The following is a 22,844-nucleotide window of genomic DNA, read 5'->3' on the forward strand; positions in this document are numbered from 1 at the left end:
TATGCATCTCTTCCTTTTTCTTTGTAAGCGAATGTATAATGTAAATAGACGTTTAGAGGGAGCAAAGTTAAATAAACGGCTTTCACAGACTCACGTGCCTCAGGAATTTGAATACTGAAGCGCCGAGTACAGAAACACACAGCGCCGGTGAAACTGTTGTGAAGTCGCTATTTCAATTTTAAATTTTATCGCTCAAGTGAAAAGTAAAAGTGACGTTTGTGCGATAGTTGTGTCGTATGGTATAGAAGACATTTATCATACATTGATAGTTTTCGTGTGTATTTTACATATTAGGGAAAAGAACCCAGAAATTATTTCATTTTACGGTTTCTGCTTGTTACTGATCAACAACAATGAATCAATAAATCGAAACGCATTTAATTTGAATAGTTTTCTATCACTAATCCATGATAAATAGGGTATTTTGGAAGATAACTTTAGGAATAGCCTCTCTTGGGTAGTTTATATTTTTAAAGTATCAGTTTGATAAGTTAAAAATTGTTTTCATAAAAACGACCTTGGACGCCTTTATTTGGGTAAATTTTTTTATTAGACTGTTTTATTTACAGCGTGGCATCGTTCCGAGCACCCTCGTTCAAATCCCAAATCACCTAGGAAAATGAAAATATCTCCATGACAAGTGATCAAGATGTTTCGGGTTCGGAGCCAACGGGTATTTCGAAGAAGAGGAGGTATTAAAATGTGTGCAATACAAGTTAGGTTAAGTTATGAAAAACAAGGCTAAGCTAGGATAGGTTAGGGTTAGTTTACACTACCTTAATTCGCATAGCCATATTTTAATAATAGTGGTCCAATTCGGAATAATGCCCTTTCCTAACCGACCGATTTATATGCTAATAATTTAGGACCACCGACCGATCTAAGCAAAGAACATTCCATTCGTTAAAGAATTTAACTTTTAAACAATGGAAAAACATACATTGTTTTGACTAGCTTAAGATTATCAAAGCAAAATAGAATCTCTGTGAAACAGCAAAGCAATGTTTATTTTCAACAGCTTTGGAGCTGTAGGCAATATACAGATTCTAGCAAGATGGTATGGAACGTCGCCAAAATGCTTCAGGCAATGTCCTCTACGTTGATATCAGATCTGTACAATCTTGAGAATGTCTTGTAAACTTTTATATTAGATTTAACAAACTAATTGTACAAATTTACGAAATGATGGTTGAGATTTTGTGTTTCGATATAATATTTGCCTATTTGATACAATAGCGTATTTGTTTGTTTAGTTTTGTTTCGGTTGCAGTGTACGAAATTTGATGGAAAAATTCATTGAAAAGTGATTATTTACCAAAATATATAGTAGTATGGTTAGCAAAGTTCTTGGTTTCAAATGTGGAGGTTCCTAGAAAAAAAAAGGTCTGCGCTGATTTTGGGCTCAGAAGCTACATTTTTTATTGAATTGTAACTCATGTCGATGGGTAACTAGCAATATGTCGACGATAGATTGTAAAAAGCACAGGATTAACATCAACCCCTTACATAAACGGTATACAATTCCAATGGCTTTAAAACACAATTACATTAATTTCTGTAGCATTCCTCTAGGGGACAATAAAATACTATATTCTATGTATGAAACACATTTTCATAGATATTTATTGTATAAATATATCGGAATAATTTTAAACGACGTATTTGATTATATCCTTAAAAGTGGTTAATTTTTTGCTTTTTTATGTATTATGATAGCCATCCCTCTTCTCCAAGCTTATTATGCTTCTTATACGAATTATATTACGAAATTACAATTTTATTTCAAAACGAACACTATGTGAGAACGAAGTTATACAACGATGTAACACATTATACGTAAACAATAAAATAGCAGAACTTATTGTTAAACCTACTGCAAATCAACTGAAGCCAAACATGATAAATCCCATGATTTAACTCGTTTCCAGTCTGATAACCGCAACATTCGCCTGAGTGGGAATGATTACCTTGGATGGCAGAAATACTGCTATATATCAGATATCACAACTGCCCACTGACTATGTTACGTCCGTGGGTATGAAATGGATTAATTGGTTTAATGGTATCTATTATTGGTCTTTGCCATTTGCATCATACTGATATATAATACATTGTATTAATACATGGAGTAGTGGGCTATATTTCAATTGCTACGTAGGTAGACTGGTTAAATAAGCAATTATTAATTAGAATAGTTTGAATCCCAGGAGGATTAACATTATGTTTAATCCTCATAGTTTTAATCGAGCAGGAGCAGGGTGAAACAAATAAAAAACAATGCTTTATGGTGTTTGATTCAACTTATTTATGAACGTGATGTGGTGTACTTTATTTTCAGTAATAGGCAGCTTAAACGTACATTTAAAATTGCTTGTCTCAAGGGAAAATATATTTTTTTAAAGCCTAGAAACGCACATAATCTTAAAGAGAACAACACTAAACTCTACCCTAACATTTGTATGCGTTGAAAACATTTCGACAGAGTAGTTCTCAGTATTATAATTATCAAATCAAGATTTTGACACAATTCTGCAAGTTTTTACCTAAATGTGATTGACATAAAAGATTTCTGGGAATTGTTTTTGCAGCTTTATTATTGAGACTTATCGGTAAAACTTATGACCACTTTAAATTTAATACTTAAATCTCACTAATTGGATACGAAGTTTCATAGTAAGCACATAATGAGGTGCACAATTGACGTGGTACAGTTTAGTTTTAAACATACCTGCCTCAAACCTCTGCTTTTTGTTCATAAGCAACATCGTCTCGACAATTCGTCGTCTCCAGAATAGTCAGTTCCAGTTGCCAGTTGCCACACTATTGATCTTTGTCCGTGTGAATTGATGATTTCACTTGTACTTTATTTTGGGACATTCCTTTTCACCTCGTCCATTACTACCGTGTCTTTGTGTCACCGGGTAAAACTTTCAGTTTTTAAACTTCGCCTGCTTATGCAACGAAATGAATTGTTTTACGTCGCATTGATTTAAAATATGTTAAAAGACTTGATTTACGTATGGTAAATGTTACTGTTAAATTGATGTTAATACGGTCATAAATAGCTCTCACATCTAGTCTAGCAAAATAGTATCAACACAAAGAAGCTAGTACGGTTGTTTAAATGTGCTTAAAGGGTATGAGATTGCTGATTTGACAGAGGAAAACGAACGATGATGCGCAAATAGTAATTCTCAATCGTCTGCAATATCAAAAACTTTTGATTTTTCTATGCTGTGAGATTTTATTTCTAAAAATTACTCTAAAAATGAGTGTATACTACATATCTTCTGGATATAACACATGTAGAGCACAAATGTACTGATATTAAATTACTTGGCTAAGCAAAATACACTGTTGGAAGAGCATTAGCATCGATTTAACAAATGAAATTTAGATTTTCAAAAAAAAAACTAAATATATATATATAGGATTTCTACATTTGGAGTGGATTTATATTTGACGGCTATAACGAGATTAACACCGAGTTTGACCAACGTAACCAAATTAAATTAAAATAAAATGTCCTTGTCACTGAAACGAGATTAACAATTTATTTGAAAGTGACAAAGAGAAAAATTAATTTTCCAGTGAAAACAAAATGAACTTTCAGTTTGCACAATACAAAAATTTCATTCATCAAGTTACACAATGCTTTCGCCTTTGATTTTGCCATCGACTACTTTATTAGACTTACAAATTGCACTAAACGACATTGAAATTGAAACTTGGACGACAGTAAGAAACGAAGATTGGCATGCACTTATGCACATGCTGTATATTGTTATTCACGTTCAAATCAGTAATATTATAATTATGATTTAAAGTCTATATTTGCTCACGGTTACTTATCAGATAGCATTTTGTATCCACTGTATCATTACAAATATACATAAAGTTTAAAATTTAGCCTTAATGCATCGCATTATACATGGCATCATACATGTTACAGTTGGCGGGAGAGAATGCATCGATGTGAAACAAATGCAGTCTGCAGCAGATGGCAAACTATCGACTGATCAAACGATACATGGCATTGAGCTTCACAGGGATAGCGACATTAACAGTTAGTTTGACAGTAAGGATGACATTAAGTGAAGTTTGACAGCAATATTTCAAGGGACTAAATCACTGAAAAAGAACAAGGAATGTGACAGGCGTGGAGTTTGACAACGACAACTAAATTAACATCGAGTCTGCGCGGTAACTAAAGCATTAACATTGACAACGAGATTGACACTGACATTGACAGCGGCACACGAAGATTGACATGCGCATGCTACAAACTGTCAAACGTCAAAGACACTTGTACCTTGCTTCTTGAGCTGAAGAGCGTCGGCGGAGGCAGAGGAAACCAGACCCGCGTTGATAGTCTTGGTCTTACCTGCGAAAAAACAAACACAGCTTAGTAGAGGATACATGGCACACACAGCAAACTGTATGTATATAGCTAAATATAAGTTATGTTAAAGTATTTGTTACCAGCATCTAGATTATGATTGGGTTGCCGAGTGGTTAATGCTCGCTTTCAAATCTGAAGGTCGTTGGTTTGATTTTATGCTATATTGTTTCCAGGCCCAGATAATATTTGTCTTCAGGGTATCAATTAATGATGCTATGAAAAAGAGGGTCTTTACATAGTAACAGGCCCATGGACGATTTCCTTAAAAAAAAGTTAAAATGTCAAAGGCTTGGATTTAGTTTAGTCACATCTTGGAAGTCAGAACATCTAATATTACTGGCGTTAAAATTCCTAATATTTTGATACTTCAAGTTGTAATAATTGGTGAGGGGGAGTGCAAGCATACAGATGAATTATAATGAATATCATTATCACGACATATATCGTCAGATTTGCATGATTTTGTATAAGTAGTTTGGATTGTTGAAATCAAATCAAAATGTAGTTTATTCCACCAAAAATTAGCTTAAGCCTAGTACGAAAAATCCAGCTCATTTTAAATAATGCGTAGTATTTGTTATAGTATGAAATATTTTTGATAATTTAGAGTTTTAAAAAGATTTGTGATGGTTTTAGATTGCTACACTGACTGTGTGGTTCGCTACAAAAATCACAATCCTTGGAGTTGAAAAGTAGCTTTTTCAATAATATCAATGAATACCTGTCTAAACTAAGGTAAACGAAACACTGATGATCGCTAAAAAATGACTTTAATAACTTTAAAAACAATAAAACATACCAGAATGTATATGAAAAATGGGAGGTGTCCCAAACCTAAATAAAAGCAGTTAACACAGAATCTAACAAAGGGCCTTTTTTACATTTCACACAATGGCAGATCAAGTTATATTATTTAGATTTTGGTTATAAATAATTGAAATTGCAAAGCATGGTAGAACAAACTGGTCAGCCAATGGCAAGTGTAATTTCTCGATATCTAAATTTTGCAAATGATTTTGAGACTACTCCTACAAAGTTAATGTTGATTCCACTAATTTTACTAATAAAAGTTCACATTTTGTATAAGAAATAGAAAGTAGTAAGTTTTTATTAAATCACAATCTGTAAGTAAACATAAACAATTCAACAAGTAAACAAAATAATAATTTGAACACATGTTAGAAATCAAATGTAAATAAAACATATGTAACACCTCCTCCTCTATTTACTGTGCTGCTGCACTTTACGAAGAATCAGCTGGTCAACATGTCTTCTTATTATTCGTCCATCTTCTAGCTGAACTACGTACATTACACGTCCTTGCTTTTTAGTTATATAGCCGGAATACCACTTGGACGAACCATTGACATATTCCCGCGCTTGCACTTTATCTCCAACTTTGAAATTCCTTTTTATACCGACTTGGACTCCCTCCTTCTGATATTTGTTCGGTTCTAATGTTGGAACAAATATTGCAAGGTTTGTTCGTACACTCCTTCCAAACATTAGGTGGTATGCTGATGTACCAGTTGAATTCGGGATTTGCCTGAGTTGCATTAAGAGTCTTTGGATTTTATTTTGCAGTGTACCCTTTTCTCCCTCCATGGATTTTAATGCCTTCTTGACAGTCTGTACGTATCTTTCAGCCTGGCCGTTTGAGTTTGGATGGTATGGTGCCGTTGTTCTGTGAATAATCCCACATTCATTCATGAAGTTTTTGAACTCTTGAGAACCAAACTGTCTTCCATTATCTGAAACTAAGATGTGAGGAAACCCAAAAGTTGAGAAGATTTTCCGTAATTCTTGGACTGTCCATGTACTTGTAGTTGTTTTTGTCTGTATCACCTCCACCCACTTACTAAAGGCATCCACTAATATCAGGTACTGTTGGCCATCTGTTGGTCCTAAGAAATCAATGTGCACCCTCTCCCATGGATTAGAAGGTTGTTCCCATGGATGGATAGTTTTTCTCGGATTGTTGCATTTTTCAATACATTGTCGACATTCAGCTACCATCCCTTCAATATCCTTGTCTATACTTTTCCACCAGCAAAAACTGCGAGCTAAAGCCTTCATTTTCATTCCTCCTAAATGAGCTACGTGTAGATCTCGAAGCACATGAGGTCTGAGAGATTGAGGTATCATGGACAGCTCGTTATCGTGAAATCCGTATTGTTCAACAGATTGTCCCGATTTTAAGGCCTGTAGGACTGGACCCAAAACAACATCGTTGAGAGTTTCCTTAGCCACCACGGTACTGTTGATATTGAGTGTTTCCAGTTGATTTATGTGGTACTTCGAGAGGTCATCTACAGAATGTTCTTGAACAACTTCGATAGGGAAACGTGAAAGATAATCTGCATTGCAATGATGAGCGGTTTGCCTGTACTCTATGTCATAGTCGAACCCGGAGAGAAAGTGAGCATAGTTGAATATCCGTGTTGCCGAGATTGTTGGCAAGATCTTTTCTGGATTAAAAATTGACACTAGGGGTTTGTGATCTGTGATCAAAGTAAATTTGCGGCCATAACAAAATGGGAAAAACTTTTTCAGGCCCCAATATATTCCCAAGGCTTCCTTATCGATTTGAGAGTATTTTTGTTCTGATTTTGACAACGATCGAGAGGCGAAGGCAATTGGCCTGTCTGTTCCATCCCTATAGCGGTGTGAAAGAACGGCTCCCACACCTACCGGCGAAGCATCAGTAGCCAAGACCAGTGGCAAGCTAGGATCAAAGTGCACCAATACGTCGTCACTTGTAATGATTTCCTTAATCTTCAGAAAACTCTGTTCACAAGCAGAGCTCCATTTAAAAGGGTTTCCTTTTCGTAGCAGCTGATTCAAAGGATGTAGTAGTGTAGCCAAATTCTTTATGAATTTGTTGTAATAATTCGTTCTCTGGTCTTTTACATTTTAAAATGCTCTGTATTTTAGCATCTGACTTGTGTAGTCCTTTGCTATCGATCACATGACCTAAGTACTCAATTTTGGTCTGGAAAAACTTACACTTTTCTCTATTTAGCCTCAAATCATTTAACTTAAGTCGTTCAAACACCTGTTCCAGTCGGCGAAGAAGCTGTTCCCTGTTAGATCCTTGGACAATTAAGTCGTCAAAGAAACATTGTACGCCTTCTAAGTTATGTAATGTTTTGTCCATGAATCTTTGCCATAACAAGGGTGCCACTTTTATTCCAAACATTAATCTGTTCACTTTAAACAGCCCTTTATGAGTACTGATTGTTTGCATGATGGCACTGTCTTCGTCCATCTCCATGTGCAAGTATGCGTTGCTGATATCAAGAGTACAGAATATCTTTCCACAATGCATCTTTGACATGATATCATCGATCCGAGGTATAGGGTAATGTTCGTCTTTAATAACTTTGTTCAAAGTCACCTTGTAGTCAGCACATATTCTGACTGAACCATTGGGTTTGACAACCGGCACAATGGGTGTGCCCCAATCGGATGATTCGACACGTGTGATTATACCTAAAGTCTCCAGTCTTTCAAGTTCCTTCTCTACCTTTTCTTGTAATGCATATGGCATGTGTCTCGGTTTGATGTAAATTGGCTGGGTTTCGTCTTTTACATTAAAATGACCCTTTTCGTTTGGTATTTTCCCAATGCCTTTTTTGAAAATGTCTTCGTATCGAATCATCAAATCATCTAGTTCTTGAATGTTTTCGTTTTCTTCACTCGAATTCAATGAATGTATGTCAGCTGCATCAAGTCGAATCTCTCTTATCCATTCTCTTCCGAATATAGAGTCTACACACTTGTTAACAATGTACAGTTTTCCAACAAAACTTTGATCTTTATACTGAACATTTACAAAAACAACTCCTCTTGGATTGATTATTTCCCCAGTGTATGTCTTGAGTTGAACATTTGTCTTGAAAATCCTTTTTGTAGTGTTTAAAAGCCTAAATGTATCATATGATACAATGCTAAGAGCCGCTCCTGTATCTAATTCCATTGTCATGAGTCGTCCTTCCACTTTTACCTCGAGCATAAACTTGTCATTTGATTTTGAATTAAGCTGGTAAATTTCATGAGTGTCATCGCTTGTATTTTCTGCAAATTCATCTGATTGTTTTACTTCTTTGTTTGTCTTTCTTAGACATACTCTTGCTAAGTGACCAAAACGTTTACAAGAGTTGCATTCTACATTTTTGAACTTACATTGATGTGCTCTATGTGAATCATCACCACATCTATAGCATTTGTTCCTCAGTTTCTCCGAACGAGAATGATACTCAGAGAGTTGTTTACTTGACTTACTATCTGGTTGTTTGTTCTTGCTTGATACTTGGTGTACTTCTTCTTGATTTTCATTTGTCTTTAGTATTCTGCTCTCACTTTTAGCTAGTTCCAATGTAGCAGCCTTTTCGACTACTTCTTTAAACGGTTGCAATAGTTTATCTTGAAGAAGTTGAAGACGTATATCAGAGTCTTTTAGTCCCCTGACAAACTGCATTCGAAGTAGAATTTCAGACACGGATTCATTACAGCTTGTACAAGTAAACTGACATTCTACGCTGAGCTTTCTAAGAGCATTAGCGTAAGCTTGTACAGATTCATTACATAATTGGATACGTGTTGTAAATTTGTGCTGACGAGCCCAAATACTGGGTTTTGGTTCTAGTTGAGCCATTAACATGTGAATCAATTCCTCATATGGCTTGTTATGTGGGTCATCTGGTATGCAAAGATCGTATAGCTGTTCATGCATTTATGGGGTGATTGCCTGTAAAAATAAATCCACTTTGACTTTTGGACTTAAGTTTCCCCGTAATTTTGTGTAGTTTTCAAAGCGTCGAGTGAAGTTTTGAAAACTTTCCTCTGGTGGATACGGCTGGAAAGGAATATTAGATACATTTTGAGATGTTGCAGAAGCAGACATTGCTGCATGTGTAATGTACTTTTTCTTTTCTGCTTCAAGGAATATTCGTATCTCTCTATATATTTCTTCTAACTGCCATCGAATTTCTAATTCACTTTCTACTGAATCTGTGTGAAGTTCAATATTTCTACGTTTGACTGTGTAACTTCAATTTCAGTCCATATTGCTAAAAGTTTATCTAAATAGTAAGTGCATGTATCTTGAGAATGTTCACATGTAGGTAAATCATCCTTGAGTTTGTTCAAGCGTAGTTCTAGTAGTTTCCTTTTCTTTCCTAGGTCAAATTCTTTCCTACTTACCATTTTACTCGTCGCCATTGTTGATTCCACTAATTTTACTAATAAAAGTTCACATTTTGTATAAGAAATAGAAAGTAGTAAGTTTTTATTAAATCACAATCTGTAAGTAAACATAAACAATTCAACAAGTAAACAAAATAATAATTTGAACACATGTTAGAAATCAAATGTAAATAAAACATATGTAACAGTTAATATCCCCGATATTTAATTCTGAGATAATTTACTATACGCTACACATTAAAATCTTATAAATACCCATTATGAAAGCAATAAACATAAATAACAGGAAGCCAATATTAAACATAACAGACCGTGCCAGTAACTCTTTATTGGGCCGAGAATCGGTAGAATGACTGTACTAATGGCACACAAGATGTAATAAAAGGACTTATTACCTTTATTATTGCGAACATCGACTTATATACTGCCATTGATCTTTTGGCAAACCTTTTAAGGCTGAAATCCGAAGCAATTGTCCCAAATAAGTTTTATTGTACGTTCCTATTAGGTTTTAGTGTTCAATCGATATACTGTAGTTCTTTATTGTATACTGTTGTTATTGATATACCTGTAATTTTTCTACTGTCATGTACAGTACTGTTTATTCACTATGCTTACTACTGTATTAAATAAAGACTGTATTTAAATTTATAAAGCATTTTTCACTTTTCTCGTAACAATTACGACCCATTTTAGTCACGTTTTAGCTATGTTATGTTAAAACAACAACATGTATAGTAATCCGAACTATTAAATAGTCCGAACTACCCCTGGTCGCAATTAGTCCGGAAGAGGTTCTACTGAAATGTTTTTCAATTAGCACCATCGGGGAGCGAGCTGTAGTGGTAGAGCGCGGGACCTCAGTCCAAGGGGTTCCCGGGTTCAAACCCCACCAAACCAATGGATTTTATCCAAGTGATAATGTCGAAGTGACTCTTAGGTCTAGAGTGAAGCAATGTGAAAAACGATCCCGGGATCGTGAATAACATCCTGGGAAAAACAGTCCACTATATCGACTACTGTATGACTATTCTGTAAATGTACAATTTAACAATGATTGAAACGCTCATCAATTACAAAAATCTCTCCGATCGAATCCCAAATACACAAACGTCAGTAACAGTTCTGGCGAAGAGCATTTTCGCAGGACGATGGCACAAGTGATTATATCCGCCATAAAATAGGATCAGCGCGCCGTTAGCGGCCGTAAATATTGAAAACAGACCTACGTCGATCGCGAGACGAGGAGGGCGATTTGCAACTGGAGAGAGGGGGTGAAAGTAAATGTATACAGTAAAAAGCAAAAGGCATAACGAGTATGTAGATTTAGAGGGTCAATTTATATTTAATGTTTATGGAAATCCAACAAGTATTTTTTCTAGCATTAAGGTGGATAAGACGGTCTAACTGGATCTAAAATATATGTTTGGTGAGTTAAAGCATCTATTTTGTTTAAATTCATGATCGAGTTTTTATACTACAATACCCCGCAACTACAATATTCTTGGGTAAAAATATGTATCTATGCGAAATTATTATAATTTGACGATACACAAGGTTGCAATATGAGGATCTTAATACAGAATGTTAAAATAAATAAATAGCTAAAGTAGAAAACTAATTGAGCTTACAGAATCGCATAAAACAGGTTCCACAATTGTGAAAAATATTTGTAAAATATAAGCGTGTTGGTACCATCCTAAAAACATTGGTTTTTAATCGAGCTAAGTTTTCTGAGACAACGTACAGTGAAGTCAGAAACTATAAACAACTAACTGAAAGCACATTTAATTATTTTCGTAGGGTCAATAAGAAGAAAATTCAAAATATACTTAACTCATACGCATTAGTTTCCTACCAGTAGTGGAATGTAAGGAATAGATTGTAAGCCTCTCAAATCCCCTACTTTACAAAGTAAAACATAAATGTAAACCAAGATAAACTAAAATGCATTGTAACAATTTTTTGTGAATTCGTTTACCATTAGTGAACACAATACAGTATGATGAAGAACTTGGAAGATAGAAAAAAGTAGAACCTACATCACGATACAGGACGTCATACAGAAACACTAGGATAGTAAGAAGATGATTAAATATCGACAATACTACACAAGATTTTTGGACTAGAGGGCCAACATGGTTATCTTACATGTGTTATCTTACTCGTTATCTTTGACTAGGGTAAATAGTGTTTTGATATTATTACACTCTGAGTAGTATTACAGCTATTTTCAGAATGAATGCTTATCTACAAGGACTATTTCTACTTTAGAACCCAAAAAGTCAATAGTAATATTTATCAGAACCAAGGGAAACAAAACAAAAATTGAAACGTTAAACTTTCAACACAACACGAGGCGTTGTTTGTTACGGCTCAAAAGGGTCAAAATTAATCGAGAGAAACATCCCCCCAGGGGTCGGGGGGTGTTGGGGGTGTGATGATTTGCAAACCTTAAATTACATTTCTGATTGCCCCCATTCGTTGCACAAGCGATAAATTCATCTGTTTCTTTGTACTGTACAACGTCGTACGATAAATCAACCTTCCCTTGTATCTGGGGGAGGCTGTCCAATATTTGGTTTATTTGTTGGGTTTTGGGAGAGCTTAAAAACATTCTGTGAATATTTATGGCTATTTTAATCTTTGGGAGAATACAGTGAAATGTACTTACACTTTAGTGGGGTATGCATCCTATACAGGGTGATTGATACTCAGTGTGACAATTTTTTTGTGTAAGTACAAAGTAAATGCAGTGTAATGATGCATATAAAATGTTCCAAGTCAAAAGATTTGCTTCCCAACGAATTATTTTATGTTTTTCAAAAATAACTATTTTTTTTAAACTTAATACAGCAATTTCTCAATTACCTGTAGATGGATTCGATTGATAATATCATTTTCGTATTCTACATTAATTTTTGAATAAGAATAATTAAAAATGACGGGGGATCAGTTGTAAAAACTACATTGTAAACAGATTCAAAAATAAAAATTAAAATGTTTGATAAAAAAAAACATTAGTCTATTGCATTTGTTCACACTCTGTATACAAGAAAGTGTCCGAATATGGTAAAAACTGCGCCATTTTATAAGCATTCCAACCATATCCTACACCATTTAGCTTTATGTCTGCTTATGTACGCTTTAGTGGTTTGAAGACTACAAAACATGGTGTCTTTAACATTTAAAACATAGAAAGTCGGCATGAATTAAGCAAAAGTGTTTTTTTGTTTCAGCTTGAACAGTAAAATCAGTAAAAAAAGTTCCCTGTTTTCTGGTATTCAAACCACTAAAACAAACAAAAGAATATATTAATGTTATATTAATAAAAGTTTTAAATGTTTCTGTTTAAAAGTTTATATTCTTCACTTTCTGCTCAATTCCAATAATCAATAACAACAACTCAGTGCTATAAAAGCGCCAGGTAAGTTTTACGTAGCGCCTGAGGGGATAAATAATCCTTTACGCTCGAGTATTTCAAAAGCGCAGCCCAGCCCCGGGTGTGTTTCGACCCAATGTACGACCTCGGTGTCCTGAGTTATTCAGTTACTACTCGACCTACTGCCCTACCTTACCTCTACCTAGACGTAAAGGTGAAATACCTTAACAAAAATATGTGTAGGCCTACTCAATGCTGCTCTTTTAAATCTCCAAAAGTGATAAATAGGTTAGATGACATTATCTTCTACGATTTTTACCTGCGTGTGTGTAAGCGAACCTGAGTGAAGGACGAATGTTGGAATTAATGAGATACTAGCGTTGTTATTGGCTGAGATAAGTTGGGTTTGTTCTTTGGCCAGGCAATTTCTTAAAGTCACACAAAGAGAGAATTGCTTTACATTTTTAATTAAATTGTTTATTATCGAAGGGGTTTACTGGAGGTATTATGTTTAATACAGAAAAAGCTGCTTTAGTCTAAAAGGCCAATTTTCTTTCTTTCGTAGATAGCCGTACCTACAGCTGGTGGGGGTTAAGAAAACCACAGGCCACGTCATTGTACATAGATAAAATCCGTTGATAATTGGCGGGTTTTGTACTCCGACCTCCAGGATTGACAGAAGTCCCTAAGATAAAAATAAGAATCAGTATCGAGAAATTCGTGTCGAAGATTTTGCAAGAAATGTACCTTTTAATGAAGCGTCCAAGAATGGCCGAGGTAACATTATTCTTAATAGACACTACTAATAAAGGCTATGCTTAATCTATTTCTTTTTTCGAAATAATTTAGGCCTATCATAAGTACAAAATTGTTGTGGATTCGAAATAAAAACATTGGACTCTTGGGTGGATATTGAACTGCGATTGCACTAAAAATAGAATTGCATTAATTTGACTTTGCATCCACTGCGATCCAAATGTTTGTATACATTCGATTCAATTATTTTTGAAATTGTAACCAATTCTATTAAAAACACAAAAACTGTTATGTTGCTGAGTCGAGGCAGTTAAATTCTTTTCAATTTAAACTGAGGACTACCTGGTGATATCAAAATTTAAATACATGAATGTGGAACTCTATTTAAATGGCCCGGGTTCAGATTATAATAAGAGTATTGAAACAAATTGATTTAATTCATTTTATAATAATGAGGGAATAATAGGAAAAAAATAATATTTAGGTTTAAACTCTATAAAGTAGTTTAGTTGAATTAAGTATAAACTATTACTAGTAGTAGTTGGCAGTTTATTTTAAGTAAACCAAATTTGTAATAAACTTTTAAACTAATTAATTGGATTTCGTACTGACCGATTAATAATCAATTCTACCATATTCAATAGACTATAATAACGAAGTACTTAAAAACCACTTCAACAATTATTTAATGAACACATCGAACCTTATGCAAACGGATGAAAACATAATTTACACAAGATAGATATCCAAAACGGTTTACTCTTTAAGAGATGTGATTATTTATTGAATACAATCGAAATTCATCAGTCGCCAAGTTGTTTACACGAGCTGTTATTGACGGAATTCCGTTGCAATCCCATAAACACCCTTCAGGAAGAGCGACCAATCTACAAATGTGTTTTATCGGGACAGCAAGGGCAGTGTAGAAGCTGGAGTAGCTTAGTCGGGGTGTTTTACATAGTGTTGCAAAGAGGTCACACTCTTTTCGTTGATTATTTTAGAGAATTTCTCATATAGCGAAAATTTAGTTTTGATGTTCCTAAAAGCAAAAATCAATATTTATTTGTATATATGTGTGTGTTTTTAGGAGTTTATGAGGTTAAGATTAATGTTTAACAACTTTTGCCCTGAAAACACAGAATTCAACTATTTATTTCCAAACTAAAGAACTTAAACCCCAAATATTAATAAAGAATTGTTGCACGCTTAAAGGTAACTAAAAATAAAAATGAACTACGAATTATAAAAAATTGCATGTTATTTTTCCTGCCACTATATGGAAATGATTACATAAGTTTTTCCTCTACCTACACGACAGAGAACAAAACATAGGTACCTCGTCTTTAAGGCTTAAAATAAAAAATGTATTTGTCTTTTCGCTTGGGTCAAGAATGATACTACAAAAGTTCTTCTCAAATAAAAGGACATTTTTTATGAATATAATAAATACAAAAGCCCACCGACAAATTATGGCTAGTTTTGTTACGAAGTTAATATTTACAAAATTGAACGGTGTAATCTGTGTGTTTAACATAATGCATAAATACTAGGGACCCCCAAAGTGCAAAAGCTCTTTAGTACTCGTTATTTTTTTCGTAAAAGTTTATTTCTTTTCAATTTAACATAGAATGTACAGTGTTTAATTCATACATACAATATGTAAAGACCACGGTTGATTAGATCATTTAGTTATTAAGGGTTTCTACCCCGTCTACATCACGGTACGTCCATGTTTGGTATTTATTTATTGAATTACATGTCAGTAGATCATCATAATCGGGTAAATTGTGATGGTTAAATCAAAGACATAGATAAACTGTTATAGCTATTAGATAAAACTAATACATCTGTTAAAACTGGTAAATAAGTAACGAAAATCATTTTTCTAATATCAATGCAAACAAAAGGCTTCGCAGATTCGGTTGGCAAATGACAAAACGTTTCGTACAATATTGAACAACACGTCAACCAGAGCGCATTGAAATCGCATCACTGGCTGACATGTGGGTTCTCAACTATACCCTACGTCGCTGCGATATTTGAAAATTTAAACTCAACTTTTGCTAAAAGTAGCCTACATTAGGTATGAACGGAATGAATTGTTGATATTCGTCAAACTTAACAAATTGTGGTGTTCACGCACAATTATTTTCCAATATTAATTTAACATTGGTATGTTAAGGAAGCTGAAACATATTGAATTGTTAAGATTCAAAGACAAGGTTGTTCCATTGGAGTTTACCCTTACACAAGTCATACTGTAAACAGTTTTTGTATCAAATTAAAATAGAATGGAAAGCTGTGTTTCAAATTGGATTAGAAAAGTTTTATTTGTCAAAAATTTAGCCACTTAAATAAATTTGATTTGTTGGGAAACATACTATTTCTTGCGTTTATAGTACATACATGTATTCACTAACTACTCCTGCCAAATACATTTACAGAATCAAGTATCCACCAGGGCTACTCAGATTACTTTATCAAAAAGAATAACCAAAAGTATTAAATCCCATTTTCGTAATCCAGCCATTAGTAGAGCATATTATTTTCATGTACATTTTAAAAAATTGACATAATCCATAAATTAAATACTAGTAATCAATTAAATTAGACCAATTAAATATGCTGAGAATTCACTTGGATTTTATGTTGAAACCCGAATTTCAATCAACAATTTACCAGTCTTCAAACATCTTACCTGCACTTTATTCGAGGATACTATCAAAGCACTTTTTTTAGAAACAAACTCCGGGGGATCGCAACTATACAAATCACAAACAAATCATGTTGACACACTATAACCATCAAACTAACCAATTCAAACATTACAAAAGCATGAGTTGAGCCCTACATTACATTCTATTTACCAACGCCCGGTGAGAGGTACAAATTTGCATCCGCAGTACATTAGGGCGCGATTGAGCTCCAAGGGTCGCCACATTCAATTAACTGAACAAACCCAACCGCCGCAACTGTCTTGTGTTAACCTATGTTTAGTCAACAGTAAACGGGTCTTCGGAGTGAAATTCTCGACACTTAGCAATGACAAACAATTACCATAGGCTTTAGTGGAGGTTTTCCAATAAAGACGGTGTTTTCTCGCTTACGGAAATTTCATTTTTCGGACCTTATGCTTAAGGGTGAGCCCCGAATTGTGGACTCTACAGCATCTTATATACTAAAAAACCTTTTTCAAAACTTGTGACAGCTAGCCTGACCATAAGTTATATCCACTGGACCGAATTACACGTGGTTGGTACCAAATGAAAGATATTTACCTGTAGATGTGCAAAATCCCTTTATAAATTGAATTAGGCTCACAAATTAGCACGAAAAATGAATTTGAAATCTTAAAAAAAACATGGGTCTTATGGGTTGCCATGGTGATGACGAAAAAACAACAAAATATAAACAGAAAATCAAAACAAATGAAAGATATTCCAATCCCATGTTTTATTTACAGTGTGTGGGGAAAATAGAGAAGTCTTTACATTACATAGGTATTTTTGGTTGGGTTTTCATCCACGGGGCGACCTCTAGGAACATATTATATAAAAATACTTATGGAGACTTTTCTTATGGAGATTTAACATGGGACGAAATTTTAAAGCTTTCGACAGCTAGCCTGACCGTACTACTGGACCGAATTACACGTTTGGTTGGTACCAAATGTAATTGTCTCTATATTTGTCCATTTTGCTTCGATTTCAGATATTACTTGACTAAGTTTTATAAAAACAGAAATTAAAAAATCTATTGACAATTTAACATGGGGTAAAGTTTTAAGTCAAATAGGAGTGAGATCTGGAGCTCTATTGGACAGATTTATATGTAGGCTGTGTTAAATTAAATGTTTCCCATGTGCCTGAAAAGTTTACTATTACTTTAGTGTATCTTATATATTAAAAAGCTTTTGGAAAACTTATGATAATTAGCCTGACCATATTAATGGGCCGATTTACCCGCGCGTTGTACCAAAAGAAGGTCATGGAAGAAATTCTAATCGCATGTTTTATTTACAGCGTGGGGTTAAAATAGAGAAGTTTGCACAATACATACTTTTGGTCAAGTTTTTGACGACGGGGCGAGCTCTCGTTATTATACCTAAAACCATTCAGTATCTATTAGCTGGTTGACATTAAATATAAACAGTCAATGCTAAAACCGATTGGCTATAGGCCAGATTTAAACTCATGTCCAAACAGATGAAGTTTCACACTCTAAAACACAGCCACGAAGAGTTAATTGGCAAAAACAATACACGCTTGGGTGTAAACAGTTTGTCGCTCAACATATGGGCACTCTTTTCTCCATTGCTTATTTATTTTAATTAGTGATTGTTTCCCCTTGCACAGGGTTTTAAGATATAAAGGAAATATTTGGTAACGGACTTAATTTAAGTTCAGCTAAGTTACCTAACAATACATTCGGAAATACATTCGCGTATTGGGTGTTCAACAAATACACCATGGGAAAAAATTGTAAATACATCAGTGAATCAGGGTGGTTTAATATCAAACTATTTTTGTTGTATAAAGGAAAAAAGGTTTATTCTTCAATTAGTTTACATCATATAGAACAAGACCTTAACTATTAACTCACGTTTCCCAAATAACGATAGTGTTAAGGTAGGCACAATAATCTCTACAAATTAGTCTTCTCGTGCCTTAAATACTGGTGTACCAAAAAATTAAATCCTTTCGGTTTCTCATTATATAACCCAACTCATTATTGCGGTAAAACAAGGTTACAGTGCCGTTGCAGTGTCTAGCAACTTACAAGAAAAATGTAATTTTGAATACCAAGTACATCCAAGGCAATGTATACTGTTAAAATGAAAACGAGAGCATGTCTTCATAAACATCAGCAAGTGCCAAATACCTCTTCTGACCCATGTACAAGGCTATGGCGATGAACTTTAAACAATCTTAACATTGGCACAAGAATGTTTGGCTCGGTCACAAATTTGCTAGCATTAAAGCACTTTTCATCTCATTAGAGAATTAAATTTTGTAAATGTGAATGGATAAGAGAAATGAGAAGTCTTTACGAAGTGTAAAGCTGTGAAATTAATTAATTTGAATTAAAGTGAAAAAATTCGATGATCGAATGCGTATTTCTGTCCTAGAATTCGTCATACAAGTAAGTAAACCTTTAGACGAAAATACCAAGCATTTTTCACGGGTCCATGAAACAGAGCTTAGTAGTAACTGAGTTAAGAGCACTAATTCATTTTGTATTCAGGATAACTAACTAGAATATTTCTTAGTATTTACAGCTACTCTTGTTATATATATATATATATATTTTTTTTATGTAAAAATGTTTAAATATAAAGGATTATTTACTACAATGAATTGGAATAATTTGAATTGTTCTAAATTTAATACCGACCTATAACGCAAACGACTCAACCCCGCTTTTGTTGAACACTGGGCTTAATTTTATAAAACGGTGCAGCTTTAAATTCAGTCGATCTAAGACAATAGAAAGTTACACACTAAGTCAAACGTGATTCTACCATGTTAAGCCCAAAATAAGCTAGACCCAAATACACTTAAACTAAGATACACTTATGTAAGCTAATAAGAATTAAAATTTAAAAAAAATCTTACGCAATTTCTATTTTTAATAAGACTTTTTAGTTGAGGCCTACAGTGAAACGTTTATAGTTTGTAAAACCTTGCGCGAAACAGTTACGATAGTAAAAACATTGAAATAAACTTTTACAATTCGGTTAATAGAAAAATGTTCAGTTTATTTAAATGTTCACCAGTTCAACTTCACAAATAAATAACAATGTCAAATGGTCAATCGATGTCACAAAATTAGAATTAAGATTGTAATAAAAGGCAGCAGTTCCAAAACATTGGCTATCGAAGAGTAATAGTGGCTTTGAAGACTTTCGTTAATCAAACCGGTAGACAGCTATATTAGCTAAATTACTACCAAGTAAAAATGGAAAGAAAGTCTGAATTCTTCAGATATAGTTTAAACTAATATTCGATTTGGTTTGAATACAGAGGAAGAAATTATGTGTACAACTATGGTCACAGTGTACATGCTAATTCAATATAATAGAAATCTCGTAACTTAAAGTCATTGTACTGACAGGAATTCATAACAAATTACGATGTAATTATCTATACAAGTGTTCACCTTAACAGCGAATGTTTTCCTTAGCATGGCGAATTGGTAGTCAATGAATATATAACAGTCATATATATAACATCGTAACCGGACACACATCTATGACCATTGACTATATTATCAACTATATAGCCAATGGCGTAATCTAGTGTGGGTAAAAAGATTTTTTTTTCAAAAATGTTTTACATAAAGCCACGCAAGTATACTATACCGCTGTGTCTAAACGTACATCACTAGGGCAGTAGGCAGAGAGACCCGGCTTACATTGTACAATGTACAACCCTTACATTGTTACTACCTTCCCCTCAGGTAACTCTTTACAAACATGTGACCTGAATATGACAATACAATTTGGCGCTTAAACTACAATTAAGCTCATTAAGGCAATTTGTAGCTTTATTACTTCAGAATTTACAGTTTTTTTTCTTTCCTTTTCTTTTTCAATTCGTTTTGGATTTTGACTGACAACTATCCCTATTCAAACATTTATCAAAAACGAGATTGTTACTAGAACAAATCTACATTACAATAAACATTTTTTTATTAATTAGATTATAGATATTTTACTAATAAGAGCAAAAAAGTATTATTTCTAATAGTTTCATGTATAACTAAAAATTTCAAAAATTATAAAATTATATGCTGTTAATTGTAGTGATTTTAGTGCTTCCAACACAAATGCGTTTATAAAAAAATATTGTTTAATAAGTATTTCATGGTGTTATTTTTTTGTATTTATTGGAAAAAACTGTTCGAGTATGTAGCGTAACGCCAAATGAAATACATCAATTAATCACAATTTATAAGGACATTATAGTAAAATTATTAGCGAATCCTTTAGCAAAATCAATATCTAACCTTAGACCTGATAGCTTAAAATAATTTTTGTCAGTTAAAGTAACTAGATCAAAATAAAGATTAAACAATCGCGATAACAGTTTTTTAACACCAAAGACACCCTAACCGATATAACTACGTTAAACGCCACAATATCAACGGTTACAAATGATTTCCTTTGTTTGGCATCGGTGATAAATCGACTCCTGTTTTTCTGCGGAGAAAGAATGTCACTGGTAGAAAAATTGGCCAGTAAAACGGCTTAGTGAAAAATAACGACCTATTCAGGACCATTTGCTCCATAGTGTCAGTAACTCGTTCACTGTTAAATAGGCGTAATAAAAGAACCCAAAGGCAATTAAATAATCTAATGATGATATCTGCATCAATTAAGAGCCATCCTTAACTTTAAAGTAGGATCTGAGCCAAAATTGTCTTGTAACTTTTGAAGAACACTGTTTATAGACTAGATACCTAATAGTTATTTTTTTAGTTTAAAAAATTATCATTAATATTGTAAGAAAATTTTAATCCATCAGTTATTATGAATAATTTAAAACATATTTTACGGTAACTAAATATATCCTTAATTGTTGTGTACACTATTTTCACTATGAAGGATTTCTGACACAGTAACTACAAATTTTGGTAACTACAAAGTTTGGTTTTATAAAGGCGGTTTCAAATATGATTAATAAATATTCTTACCAAATTTGATAAAAAAAAAAAAAAACAGACAAACCACATTTTTCCCATTCTACATGAGAATAACATTTGAAATTAAGACTTTTGGGGAATTTTCTCAGTATTAATTTAATCGTACATAAAAACTGCAATACAAAAAATACTTGGTTTTCAGCTTCAAAAACCGACAAAAAATTACTCGAGTTATCATGTTGACAGATATACATAAAAAAGTAAATCGTTCCCAAGTCTAGGTCTTCAAGCATCTCCTACGGTGAAAGCTTGATGTCTAGTAGGTCTATATGGGATATTCACTAAAAAGTACAATATAAAGTAATATATGCACGCAATTACATTATGTGTATTTATATTTTAATATTAAAATTAAATAAACTTACTTACTTAGTGATGTTAGTGAAGTAAGTAATTAGAAAGACAGGACAATTGGATACCGGAAGCGAAAAGCAATTTGAAGTTCGCTAACTATGTGCTTTGTTGTTGAGTAGTTGAAGATTTCATGTTATAGCCTGATTTCATGTTTTTTTCCTTTCTACTTGACTGCTTTTTGTCAAAAACTCCTTACAATGTTAACGTTTTGTTCATCAGCTAATGTATTAAAATAATAGGCCTATAACTAGTAAATACAGTAAATAAAAACTATATATTTCAGAATATTTGTTGTAAATAGTATATTAGTAATGTTTAAATGTATAAATTAAAAAAAATGATAGAATTGAATTTTTGGAGATTAGAGATTTTTTATTTTTGCCGGGATACCATTACGATGACTATTCGTGAGAAATTTAAATCAACCCTTAGGAAAAAATATATATAATATAACTAAATTAAAATACAATTTGTGTAAGTAGATAAATTATTAGTCACGAAAATATGGATGAAAATAAAAACTCTCCCAGAGTACAATAAAGAAACTTCGCTATAAAATATCGCCTCTAGGGAAATTAAATGTATATGAGTTGGCAGCTTCAGTTGCGTAAGTCTTGGATCTTCATAGGTTATGCATTACTTTATTCAGCACTGTATATTTACTAATTAGGTCACGTATAGAAAAAAATATTGTTTTTTCTAATAATGTACAACGGATTAACAAGTTTCAAAAAATGAGCTCTTTAAAACTCAGAAGAGGAGTCTAGCAAAGATTTGTAGTGTCATAATCGTGGATAAAGGACTTTATGTGTCCTTTATCTAAAAGCATTTAGATAATTCATGAAGTTTTAAAGAGAATTCAAATAATAAACAATATTTGCTATGTTCAATGGTCAAAGTGAGTTATTAATTTATAAATTACAATTTACATAAAAGTAAACAAAAGAAAAATGCGTGGATGCATAGTCTTTGAAAGCAAAAGAGAAAAAATAATTATATTAAAATTTAATGAAAAGTAGGGTTTTTTATGGCTTTCAA

General features: G+C 33.3%; 1 protein-coding gene across 3 annotated transcripts in view; it reads right to left on the reverse strand.

The window, feature by feature from the left end:
* The window catches only part of LOC129002190 (cyclin-dependent kinase 14), a 285,193-nt gene that overhangs the window by 215,542 nt on the left and 46,807 nt on the right, over positions 1-22,844 (reverse strand). The window contains exon 2 of one of the 3 annotated variants that reach the window (XM_054429819.1): positions 4,313-4,384. The exons of the other annotated variants lie outside the window; for them this stretch is intronic. Coding sequence (XP_054285794.1) covers positions 4,313-4,384 — 72 coding nt within the window. The remainder of the gene's footprint in view (positions 1-4,312; positions 4,385-22,844) is intronic. 3 annotated transcript variants of the gene reach the window in all.

Source organism: Macrosteles quadrilineatus, unplaced genomic scaffold, assembly GCF_028750875.1.
Source record: "Macrosteles quadrilineatus isolate MER2022 unplaced genomic scaffold, UCM_ALF_1.0 Scaffold_9__3_contigs__length_116548681, whole genome shotgun sequence".
NCBI lineage: Eukaryota > Metazoa > Arthropoda > Insecta > Hemiptera > Cicadellidae > Macrosteles > Macrosteles quadrilineatus.